The following is a 13,511-nucleotide window of genomic DNA, read 5'->3' on the forward strand; positions in this document are numbered from 1 at the left end:
AAAAAACACAAAGGTGTTTTCTTTCACATGAATTTTCTATCCCTAAGTAGCCCACAGGACTTAGCTACTCTCCATGCAGAGGTTACTATTGGCAAGTGTCTATTCATCACATCTATGAGTAATTAAAGAAGAGGTTTAATTACCGGCAAGTGTCTACTTGCCAGATAAAATTATTTTAACCCCAACCATAAAATTATTTTCGTTGTGACTTCATAACTGTAATTTTGGTACTGTTATGAATTGTAATGTAAATATCTGGTAGGCAGGATGGTCTTAGGCGACCCCTGTGAAAGGGTCGTTCGATGCCCAAAGGGGTCACGACCCACAGGTTGAGAACCGCTGGAAAGGCTTAGAAAGTTTTAATTTCAGATAAGTATGTCTGTTAATCAGAGACAAGCCATTGATGGGACATTTATGGAAACTCAAGTGATCTATTAAGGAAATCAATGTCCTGCAGGTGTGGTTTAAGCGCTGCCTTGCATAGCTATAGGCCTGATAAGGATTTAATATCTTATTGTTACAAATATCACCAAGATGGAGGGTCATGAATATGACCTCATTTCTCATAGCCAACTCAGGTTTAGGAACCCCTATTGAACCAGCTTGGGGGGGCTCAAGATTTTATTTAGTTTACGCTATTATCTGTGTGATTAGAAGTACCTGAGGATGTGTACAGCTGTATTATACTAAGATGAAACCTCTTCTTTAATTACTCATAGATGTGGTGAATAGACACTTGCCAATAGTAACCTCTGCATGGGTAGTAGCTAAGTCCTGTGGGCTACTTAGGGATAGAAAATTCATGTGAAAGAAAACACCTCTGTGTTTTTTTTTGTTTGTTTGTTTTGTTTTGTTTGTTTCGAGACAGAATTTCAAGCTGTCATCCTGGGTAGAGTGCTGCGGTGTCACAGCTCACAGCAACATCAAACTCTTGGGCTCAGGCGATCCCTTTGCCTCAACCTCCAGAGTAGCTGGGACTACAGGCACTCACCACAATGCCTGGCTATTTTTTGGTTGCAGTTGTCTCTGTTGTTTGGCAGGCCCAGGCCGGATTTGAACCAGCCAACTCTGGTGTATGTGGCTGGCGCCCTAGCTGCTGAGCTACAGGCACCGAGCCCACCTTTGTTTTAATCAAGCTCTCCTGCCCTTCACTCCCCATCTAAGAGTCCCCCTGGCAATAAGAAACACTTATCTACCCCACCTTTGCCACCTTCCTTCCTTGTTTGCATTGAACCTCAAAAAGGAGCCGACCATATAGGGTTTGCTCACCTTGCACTGAGAGGGACCCTCTCATTTTTAAATTACTTCTGTGGTGCAGCCAATGAAAATATGAGATGATAAGAATGCATTATCCCCCAACAACATTCTTGCTTTGACTAGTTTTAAAAAGCAGAGCAAAAATTATGAATACAGATACAAAAATATTTACCTTATATTTAAAAAAAAAAATCAAGATTTGTATTGCTTTAAATGAGAAGGGACAAAGAAAGGACCTTCAAGCGGGGATAGGAGGAAAGCCTGGCCCACTGAATAAGAAAGTCAGGAGGGGCCATAGAAACATTATGGGAACACTGTGACTCGATTGCCCAAGCATGTCCTGCACAAAATGCAGTTTCTGTATTTGGACATAGGGTGAACACTGCATATCACAAATGCCACAAGCATTGGTAAAATCAATAGTAGATTGACACTCAGCCATTCTTACCCCCAAAGGAAGAGAATGTAGGTATCAATGGCCAACAGAAAAGGATAAAGGGGCTGGGAGACGCAGACAGGCCAATGAAAGAGTTACACAAACAATTTCAAAGGGAGAGAAAGAGGATATTTGTACCATTACACTGCCTTTGTGGTGGGGTCTCTCTCCCCTCTCTCTCTCTAGAGAGATCCACTTCCATCTCTGTGGAAGTGCACTAAACTTTCTCTTTAAAAATAAACCTTCTCTTTGTTAAGCTAAAGCCTGTATGATTTACTTTTGCTTTCTATTTAGCTGCTCACCCTGCTCCTGTTTTGCTTTTGATTTCCACTCACTTTCACTTTCTAATCGTGCTGTGCTGAGTAATTAAACCAGGTCATCTGGGTTTGGGGAACTGGACCCTAATAGTAAGCACACAGACACACCCAGACACACATCACTATATACATGCTAGGAAGGTACCAGAAAAGATTCCAGTTTGAAGCAGGGTTGTCTTACAACTAGCCCCAAAGTAAAAATACATGAAGGACAGTCTACTGGGGATAGGCAACCATGGGTGCTGCAGTTAGGAGTTTTGTTTGCAAGGGACGTGCGTGCAACCCCCATTCACTGGCACTGTATCTCTGCTCATCTGTGAACCCTCTGCTCTAACACGCATTTTCCCCTTTCTAGGCGTGTTTGCTCTCTTCTATGTCAGTAACCAGTTTCGGACTTTCCCCTTCTCCATCAAGGACCAGTGCATAATCTTCTACAGTGGTGTTCGAGGAGCTGGAAGTTTTTCACTTGCATTTTTGCTTCCTCTGTCTCTCTTTCCTAGGAAGAAAATGTTTGTCACTGCTACTCTAGTAGTTATATATTTTACTACATTTATTCAGGTAAGTAAATTGTTTTTCATATTTAAAGTAAATTCCTGCCACAGGGTTAGAACTATTAAGTTAGAAAAATAGAAATAAAAGCACTTTATGTGATTTTCAGATCTGTGCTCAATATTCAGACAAAATTCTTAGATATTTCTAAATCACCTTTGTGGTCATCCTTTATCTTCTAAAATATATTGCCTTTTAGTCAATTCAATGTATTAATCAAAATATTTCTGGTAATAGGTGAATGAATGAATACACTCTACTGTGTATCTCTGAAAAAGTGTTGGATAGCACAAGTTTTTAGTGTCAGTGAAATTAGCTCTTAATGAACTAATGAAAAGTTATTTTAAGGGATAAGACCTAATTCCTATATTCAAATATAGGCTATAATAACTATTTTACTGTAGCATTTAAAAGAATTAACTTTTAGAAAGAAAGAAAAGTAAATATGGGAGCATTTATGGAGTAGACACTAGTATAAAACAAATGCATACAAATTGAATGTTCTAATAGTTTTGCTAATAGATTTGCTCTCTCGCCACACAAAAGACTTCATTTTATTGTTTCTGATCTAGGGGATCACAATCGGCCCCCTGGTCAGGTACCTGGATGTTAAAAAGACCAATAAAAAAGAATCCATCAACGAAGAACTTCACATTCGTGTATGTTACCACTTTGTCATACTAATATATTAATAAGACGTTTTGCATTTGTTACCTTTGATAACACGTGTGTATCAGTCACCTGATTTAAAGCCCCTTTCCTCTTCAGCTCAACCAAGAGTGACTATGTTACTTCCTATGGCTGCTGTTGGAACTTCCCACAAATTTAGTGGTTTAAGACAGACCATTTACCTTAACAGTTCTGGAGGGCTGAAGTTTGAAATGGGCCTCATGGGACTAAAATTAAGATGTTGTAGGACTACATTCTCTTCTGCACTTCTAGAAGCTCTAAGCGAGAATCTGTTTTATTACCTCTCCCAACTTCTAGAGGCTGCCCACATGCCTTGGCACATGGCCCCTTCCATCCTCAGAGCCAGCAATGGCTGCTCAGGTCTTTCTCATGCTGTATCACTCTGATGGTGGTCCTCTGACTTCCTCTTCTACATTGAAATGTCTTTATGATTACATGGGGTGCACATGGATAATTCCAACTATTCTCTCTATCTTAAGCTCAACTGATTGAGCAAATTTAAGTCAATCTGCTATCTGTATTAAACCCGAGTGAATCTCTGGGTGTAATATTCGGAGACACGATTCTTCATCTGTGAACTTGTAGAGCTCAAGAAACAAGTTATCTGCTCTCAGAATGTATGGTAGGACAGTTGTAGGACAGCAGTTATAGATATTTCCTTTCAGAAATGGTAGAGGGGAGGAAAGAAAAGAGAAGTTGTTGATTTTGAGTAAATTTTCATCATTTCCTGGGGCAAGCTCTATTTAATTTCAAGGTCTGGGAATAATTCCCTGTAATTCTTTGTTCTACTTCATGGATTCCACCTTCTAAATCATACTTCCCTTTTCATAAAGGTAGTGCAGGCTTCCAGCTGAATGGTTTCATCAGCCAGCTCCTTGCTTTCTTTCATTTTGTCCTCTCTCCTTTTTGGTCCAAGCTAGTGGTGTTTCCATCAGGGTTCAACAGTGAAGCCGAACTGGTAGGACACACACACACACACACACACCACACACACACAGACACACACACAGAGACATAGAGAGAGGAGGAGAGATTTTAATAATATCTACAAAATACAACATCTAGTGTTTGATTGAATAACTGAGAACTTACCCAGCTAAGTTGGTACGTCAAAAGACTACCACAGTGACTAACATTCAGCATTACCCTACTTGCTTCTAAAACCATTGTTTCAGTGGAATATGGGGTTCTCTGCTCTTCCCTCTTAATAGGGAAGGGGTAAAGGCTGCTACCACTTCTGCAAAGGTGGTCTGGTGGCAGGTTTTGGTGAAAACATCCCACTCTGGCAAAGATACATATGAAGTTGAATATGGTTTCTACCCATTTGTTTAAGCTCAGCACGATGAAGAGATGCTATTCTGTATGGATTTAAGGAATAAAAATGAGGATGAATGTATGAAAGGAGAGAGACTTCAGCTCAGTTAATACGAGAGCATGCTGACAATTGTGTTTTGATTGGCACACCCAAAGATGAAGTGGCTCTGTCCTACCAGTGATTGGGAACACTTGGCATAGTTGCTTTAAAGGAGATTCAAGCTTTGAGGTGATGATTGAAAAATTTTGCGTTGATTGTGCTCCTGAGAGTTCACAATCTAATATACTGAAGAAACTGATAAAGTCTTACAAAGTCTGTCCTGAATTTTATGCTCAAGGTCACCTGAGGAAATTATGTAAATTTCATAAAACTAAAATAAAAAATTTTCAAGGCCATGTATACATATTTAACAGATAAGAACAGGGAGTAACTGTTTTAAAAAATATAATGCCTTTTTTTTTTAAATATAATGCCTTAACCTGATTATATATTTTGTCTCTATATTTATCTCTTTTAATTCATTATTTTGAACTTGGATATTTCACTCCTTTCTTTTTCATTTTTCTTTTTTTTTTAATTATAATTATTGGTAGAACACAGTGAGTTAATTATTTAAGAATGAATTTAGTATTTGAATATACTTTTCCAAAAAAAAAAAAAATTTAGAATCCAGTATAAACTTTGATGATTCCAAATTTAAATTTTTAGAGGCTAATACATATAATTATTTTGAACATTATTTTTCCCCTAAATTTCTATAAATAATTTTGGATTCAAAAAATGGAATATAATTGACTTGTATGATGAAATATAAATACTTAGACTAAATGATCGGATAAAATAACAAGAAATGTAGGTATTTTGTTATATGTTATTATTATAATAGAATATCTATATAATTATATTTTCAGAAACTGTATGATTGGATACTGGTGTGTTCTTTTCTTTTGCAATGAAATTAAAAGTAACAGTTGGTCATGAGGCTTTGCCTTCATATGATTTCAGTAATGAGACATTTCCTAGGTCATTCTGGAAAAGTACTATTCAAAGGAAATGCCACATGCCCTGCTTTATTGCAAATTTTATGTGAATTATCAAGAAAGTTATCTACAGAGTCTTTAAATCATGAAACTCAGTTGAATTACTATGAAAGGCATGACATATTTATTACATAAGCAGAGTGATGGAAAAGAGGATATGCTTCAGTCCATTAAAGCCTCCTTTGTTTTCCAAAGAATCTTAGCTTTCCTACTGTGTCCTTCAATATTAGCGTTTGACTCATTATCCTTTATTGTGTTTGGTTTGGCAGCTGATAGATCACTTAAAGGCTGGAATCGAAGATGTGTGTGGGCACTGGAGCCACTACCAAGTGAGAGACAAGTAAGGAGGCCTAGGGTTTCAGTCCCTAACAAAGGATGTTTGTGGGGTGGGGAACTGCCAAAGGTTCCATTGGAAGCTGGGCATAAGTGAGAAAGAAGCCAGAGAAAGGAGACCCCTGCGATAAAGACGTGGGCCATGCAGCACAAGAAGCAGCTAGGAGCCTTGGAACATGGAGAGCAGAAGCTGTGGCCATGGTTAGGTTGTTTCAGAAAGAACTAGTACAACTCATGGGTTGACATTCCCAGTGATAAGAGCAGCTCAACCATGGAATGATCAGCTCCATGAGGCTGAAAAGGGAATTTGAGGACTCATTAGGGACCTGGGGAAGGAATTCCTCCATTGCGGGGGAGGCCACAGTGGAAGATCTTTAAGGCTTCTTCCCACATAATAATTCTTTAAACATGACAGCCAGACTCCCTTTCCTCCTGCCTCCATCACACATTTCAGAGCAGAGTCTCTTTCTGGATTTAGTCTCAGGCACAGGAGGAAGGATGTGGCTGCAGATGGACGGTGTAAGTTGTCAGTGAATGGCTGGGAGCTGGCTGAGGACTGGACTCTGAGATGCTCTACCTCTCAGAGGTCAAGTTGAGAAAAGAAAGTGTGGGAGGAGGCTGAGAGGAAGTGGTCAGGAGGGCTGGCAGAGAAGCAGGGTTGAGTCAGGATGTGGAGGGCACTGAGCTGCAACACTATGCATTCGGAGACGTGGAGCCATCAGGAAGCTACGGGCAGTGGTAGCCTTCAGAGCAGAACAGGACACGGTCCAGGTGAGCCTGGTGAGAAGGCCAGAAAAGGCTTGAAGGTGGGCTGAGAAATAAATAGACAGGAACTGTGGCCTCTCATGCAGAAGGGCAGAAAGCCAAAAGGCTGAGGGTGACCCCATCAGAGCAGGGGTAGGTCGAGTCTGAACCAAACAGACTCGACCCCAAACCCAGTCAGGTAGCCCACTAACCCTGGAGGGGACTAGCTGGTGCAGAGTCCTGACCTCCCAGACTGGGAAATCAGTCTCCAGACATCGTGCCAGCAACCCAGGAAGTTATGTTCCCCTCCAGAAAACAAAACTACTTTCTGAATGTGAAATGATTGGAAGCGTTGAAAATTCCAACTGCAAACAAATGGCTGACTCGGAAGGTGCCACGTGCACATGCGGAGCTCAGCCCACCGGGTCGCCCAAAGGTTCCTTACAATAGTCGGAGGCCATCAGTGTCTCGCCTATTCAGAGTCTCCATCATTCATGCTGTTGGGACATATGTGGGTTTTTTTTTTTTTATTTTTCTCCCCCTTAATTGGCAGGATTCAAAACGATCTGCAGCATAATGGGGCAAAACTACTGTAACTACCAGGCCATTTAAACTTATTGGGTTCTGGTTGAATAGGCCAGTATTACTGTAAGTGCAGCTGCCGCTGTTATGAGCTATTAGAATGGAACACTTGTTCAAAAGCCTCAGCCCCCTCCTTTCTTCCCTTACAATTGGAGCTGAGCTGGGCTGGGCCTCCCCCACGCCTCACTTATGCACACTTTTTGCCCTGATTGCAGCTTGTCCCTTCCTTTTGTTTAGTTGATTTTCAATGTATGCAGGCCAGTGGGCCATTCTTTATTTTTTTTTAATGCATAAATACTATGAATTTTTTTAAAGTGTTCAAGTGCTATGAATTCCAGGCACTGTCCTGACGTATTTTTTTTTTTTAAGTGAAATAGTGAGTGGTTTAAGAAAAATGCATACTTCCATAACACATACAGAAATTAAAGATTTCCAAAATGTCGGTTTTCATTTTTAGGTTTAGGAAGTTTGATCACAGATACCTGAGGAAAATCCTAATCCGAAAGAATCTTCCAAAATCAAGCATTGTTTCTTTGTACAAGAAGCTGGAAATGAAGCAGGCTATCGAAATGGTGGAGACTGGGATCCTAAGCTCTACAGCTTTCTCTGTGCCCCATCAGTAAGTCCCGTGCGCTCTGTGACCTAGTCATTCACTGTCAGCATTCCAGCAGGCATTAACGCGTTGTTCCATTTAAAACTAATACAGTCACATACACCTGAGCTGGCGGGTTCGAATCCAGCCCAGGCCTGCCAAACAACAATGACAGCTGCAACCAAAAAATAGCCGGGTGTTGTGGCGGGCGCCTGTAGTCCCAGCTACCTGGGAGGCGGAGGCAGGAGAATCGCTTGAGCCCAGGAGTTGGAGGTTGCTGTGAGCTGTGATGCAACAGCACTCTATCTAGGGCGACAGCTTGAGGCTCTGTCTCAAAAAAATAAAACTAATACCAGGAATGAAGAGGCAGAAATAGGAGGAAGCAATCATGAAAAAAACAATTTCAATCTTGGCATTTTATGGTTTGACCCAGGTTCCACATGTTTCACCTTGTTTCTGAAAATTACCTTCTAGTAAAAGTTGCCTGCTTGGAGTCTATGGTGCCTTTCTTTGGGAGGGAGGGGCAAGGCAATGTGTAGCATTGCAACCTGTTCCGCAAGACTTTCTCCTTTTCTTCCTGCCTAGAAATCTCTGCCCTTTAACCCCCGTTTGTGTCTTCCACCCTTCTTACCCTTGTTTCTTCCCATAAGTCACTCCTTGTCCTCTTTTATGTGAGAGATGAGTTTGCCTTGACAGATGCTAACTTGGATTTGGGCATAAGTGATGGTCGCAAGAGGTGTGATAGTTGGTGGGCTCTTTAAAGAGAAAGCTGTGTCTGTAATTGCACTTACGGCAAATGTTTGATTGTGAGAGTTGATGTGAGAACAGCTTAGAATAAGGGCAAGGAGTTGCAGGGCTTCCCAGGGAACAGAGGATCCCAGGGAGTTGGCATGGAGGTGGGGCCTAGGGAGGGTTTATACCAGTCTATAAATCCATCACTACAAGAAGACTTTCTGTGAGACATGTGTGTTCATTGGAGCATCTGGTAAGCAATTGTCCCAACAGCTGACCAAATAGTATTTTTTCTGTTTCATTTCTTTCTTTTTTTCTCCTTTTGAGTTTTTTTAATTGACAAGTAATATTTGTACATATTCATAGAGTACATAGTGATGTTTTAATATATATAAAATATACAGTGATTAGATCAGGGCAGTTGGCATATCCATCCTCTCAAACGTTTATTACTTATTTGTATTGGGAAGATTCAATATCCTCCTTTTAGCTATTTGAAACTTTGTGATAATTATTGTTAACGCAGGTCATCCTACAGTGGTACCTCACATTAAGCTTTTTTTTAACTTTTTATATTTTATTAATTTTTACTTTTTTATTCTTTTTTAATTAAAATCATACCTGCATAATATCTTTATGAGGTACAATGTGATGATTTGATATACAATGTGGAATGCTTAAATCAAACTGATAAACACAGCCGTCACCTCACTTATTTTTTTTATGGTAAGGCATTTAAAATTTACTCTTAGTTATTTTGAAATACACCCTCACGTTGTGCACATTAGGTGAGATCTCACCAAATGCCCCCCTCCTCCCACCAATCGCCCTCCCCTCAGTCACCTCACCCCTTCCCCTTGCTAGATATATTTGTGTTTTATCATTCATATGAGTGTGTTTATATATTAGTTTCATATTAGTACCGAGTATACTGGATACTTTTCTTTTTCCATTCTTGAGGTACTATAGTAAGAAGAATGTGTTCCAACTCTATCCAGGGAAACAAAAGATGTAAAGTCTCCATCTTTTTTATGGCTGAATAGTGTTCTATGGTATACATATACCATGATTTGTTAATCCATTCACCAGTTGATGGGTGTTTCTACACCAAAACTATTTAACTCTGACATTTAACAAGATCTCCTTTAATGTCAAAGGAATTAATTCAGGTCCTGCACGGTAGTTTACACCTGTAATCCTAGCACTTTGGGAGGCTGAGGCAGGTGGATTGCCTGAGCTCATGAGTTCAAGACCAGACTGAGTAAGAGCAAGACCTTGTCTCAAAAATATAGCCAGACGCTGTGGTAGGCACCTGTAGTCCCAGCTACTCAGGAGGCTGAGGCAAGAGGATCACTTGAGCCCAAGAGTTTGAGGTTGCAGTGAGCTATGACGCCATGGCACTTAACCCCAGGGCAACTGAGTGAGACTTGGACTCAAAGATGCCAATTTTCTTCCAAGAGTGTCTTATAAATTGGGAAAATTAATCACAACTTATATTTAAAATGACGAACACAGTTTCCCTCCATCCTGTTGTCTTCAGCAGGTAAAGACACTTGATCATGAGCTTCAATTATGTCCTCACATTTGAAAAGCAAGTTGAGAGAAGAGCTAAGAATAGGTAGCAATGAAATTGTCGCTATGGCCTGAGTGTTATTTCTCAGATAACACCATCCTCCTTTATCTGCGAATGAATCAGAAACACCCTGGCCTTTCTTACATGGCTTCCTCCACTAGCATCCTTGAGGACAGCTCAGTCTAAATAACAAGCTTTCTGCCTTATTTCCCAGTGAGATTGTTTTTGTGATTTGTTTGATTGTTTGGGGGCTGCCCATTACATGGCTTTCAGGAAGCTTCTGATACTAAAATGGGAAAATGTGAACAAATATATTAATATATTGGCAATGCCCTGCTGAGCCATGGTGGAGCCCATGGCAGAGGAGGCCTCAAAGGAGACATCACAAGTACTGATCCCATTTTTATTGAAGATGCTGATATTTTATTCACTGATTTTTTTTATATTGCCATTTATTTTCCTTAAAAAAATGCATTAAAATCTTACTTAGCTTAGTTACTGAGCTTTTTGGGACCCACCAACTTGCATTTTACACTATAAATCCAGTCCCATTTAGTAGACATCTAGTATGTGCTTATATGCCAAGCACTGTGAAGTGACACGGGCCTTGACCTCGTGGCCACCATACTCTAGTAGGGTCATGACATTCATATACAGGCTCACGCAAACAAATGACCATCAAGCATAGAAAGCTATGCGGTCTTCTCCCATCTGCCCTTCCCACGGAAGGGTGAATTTCAGTTAATGTAGTGGAGGGGCCTGGACAGATTCAGGCAGTTTAGACCATTAGAAACTTCCTCAATTTCTTTGCTTACTATTTATGTGAGTACTTGGTCTAGGAATGTAGGGGCACTTATCTCAAATGAGAATCAGTCTGTCAAGCAGTAAAGCATATTTCGAATTTCTGTATTCCATTATCCCAGCTATAAGCAGTTGCTCTGACTGCTGACCTAACTTCAAGGCAATATTTAAACCAACTTTATTTGAAGGGGACTCACCAGTTGAGTCAATCATTTCTTTAAACTTTGATTCATGATTACTAAGACAGCTTTCTTAGGTAAGAGATAAATATTTTCTTCCTATACCCCAAATCAATTAGTTAACAGATGTGGGAAAAGAGATTTTTAAAAAAAAAAAAAATACATTTTGAATCTCTGCAGGTTAGAATGAATAACAAAAAAACATTCTAATCAAAAGCTCAGTGATAGAATATTTAAGCTCACAACTGGCTGCTCTCATGCTTAGAAATAAAAAGCCTAATGGAATAGGTGGCACTATATAATCCTAGAAGAGATTTTTTTTTTTTTTTTTTTTTTGGGCAGGGCCGGGTATATGGGGCAGGCACCCTACACCTTGAGCCACAGGTGTCGCCCAGAAGAGATTTTTTTTTTTATAGCTGTTATTTAATACAAGTTTAGCATTTAAATTGCACTTGTTTGATCTCATCAGAAATCTGGAGGATGTCAAGCAAAAAAGAATTCCTCTCCTAAGATCAAAGCAGCTAATTTCTTAAAAAACAAACCTTCATACAATAATAGGAAGAAGTGTGTACTCAGCTCACTTTTTATTATTCTGCATGAGATAACAACAAAATACACATCTATTTTTTTCTTTAGAAGTTTAAACAGTTGTTCTACAAAAGGTTTAGGTTTCCAAATTCTGTGACCTTCAAGATAGAGCCACCACCAGCGTTGTCTACAGCACAGTACATCATGTTGATTCTAATTCCTTTGCTTTTACATACAGATGAACCTTTAATTCAAATACCATTAGATTCATGTTTTCCCAGTTTGATTTTAGTAAACATGAATTACCATAGAACTTGTATTTTTTTAATTTTATTTGAAAAATTTGCCAATCTTCTCTGTTTCATTCAAATTTTAGTATTTGTTCTGCCGAAGCAAGCACAGCAGAACTTTCATAGAAGGTGACAGAGATTTCATTTATGGATAATGAATGAGTGTTCCAGCGGACAAGAGTCTTTCAGTTAATAATTTGACTCCGTTGACATAGGAATTATTACCCATTCAGTTTTCTTTCTTTCGTCTTCTTTTTTTTTTTTTATTTTGTTTTTTTGTTGTTGTTGTTTTTGGCTCAGGCCCGGATTGAACCCGTCACCTCCGGTATATGGGGCTGGCACCCTACCCCTTTGAGCCACAGGCGCCGCCCCCATTCAGTTTTCTAAGGATTTTATCTTTCCCAGGCTTGCAATATAAGAATTTCAGGGATGATTTTGCTAATTAAGTGGCATGAAGAAAACTCCAGGTGTCATCTTGCACAAGTTAGTCCTGACTCTATGTCATTGGATAGCTGTGGCTGCTCGGTATATGACTCAGTGGGAGACATGTAGCATTCACTCCAGCCCACAGCCTGGATAGATCTTAATGAAGTTTGGTCTCTCCCAAAGCTGTCAATTATAAATGGAGAAGAAGGCCCAGTTAGATCTCCTGCTGTATTGAGTTTAACTTCTTTTTATCAATGTTTTTTCCTATTTTGTTGTTTTATTAATTTATTTCTTCTTAGCAATATGTCATAACCATCATATTAAAAAAAATGTGTTCAGATTGTAGGGGACTATGAAGATATCTAAATCAGAGGAAATTTTATTTAAAGGACATTTAAAGAGTTAGGTGGAAATGCTCTGATAATAAATAGTATTTAGATTACCAACAGTGGTAACTAAATGGTAGTAACAGATTTCGATAGGTTTATAGAAAAGATATGTGTTACTCAACAGATAGCATTGCTCAATAAAATTCTGGCATACGTGGTAGCCAATGAACAAGTTCTTTAAAATCTTTCACCAATTGTATAATACTTTCAAAGTGTCCTTGGCATTTATAGCTGTATTGCTACTAATGTCTGGAAAAAAATACTTAAAAGTTAGCCTGAGTAATTATTAAAACTAATAATTACCTATTTTGTGATCAATTATCTTAAGAATAAATGCAAGCAGATATCAGAGGCTTCAGTGCCCTTAGCATTCAAAAGGCCTCCAGCCAGAAAAAACAAGCAAACAAAAAAGAACCCGCAAGGTTTGTATGTGATACCAAGATATTAAGGAAGGTGACCACATTAAATTAACTTTAATTCTCTCTCTCTTCTTTTTTGTTTTTATGTTCTACAGGGAAGATATATTATTCATGTAATAAAAAGGTATTAAAAATTACTGCCACTAGATTGTAATCAAATACATTTGTCACATGAGAATTCTTCCCATAGCAATGTCATAGCTTTGAAATCCCAGAGGACAATTGTGTATTGACTGCTAACCTGGGCATGCATAACCTGGGTTTTTATCTCATCTGGGGGCAGGAGGGTTCATGGTGTCCAGTGTCTCAGGGCTGGGCT

General features: G+C 39.3%; 1 protein-coding gene across 1 annotated transcript in view; it reads left to right on the forward strand.

Moving 5' to 3' along the window:
• Positions 1–13,511, forward strand: part of SLC9A4 (solute carrier family 9 member A4) — a 62,959-nt gene that overhangs the window by 37,289 nt on the left and 12,159 nt on the right. Inside the window, exons 5-8 of the mRNA XM_053588660.1 lie at positions 2,366–2,568; positions 3,132–3,218; positions 5,874–5,944; positions 7,721–7,882. Coding sequence (XP_053444635.1) covers positions 2,366–2,568; positions 3,132–3,218; positions 5,874–5,944; positions 7,721–7,882 — 523 coding nt within the window. The remainder of the gene's footprint in view (positions 1–2,365; positions 2,569–3,131; positions 3,219–5,873; positions 5,945–7,720; positions 7,883–13,511) is intronic.

This window comes from Nycticebus coucang, chromosome 4 (assembly GCF_027406575.1).
Source record: "Nycticebus coucang isolate mNycCou1 chromosome 4, mNycCou1.pri, whole genome shotgun sequence".
Classification (NCBI taxonomy): domain Eukaryota; kingdom Metazoa; phylum Chordata; class Mammalia; order Primates; family Lorisidae; genus Nycticebus; species Nycticebus coucang.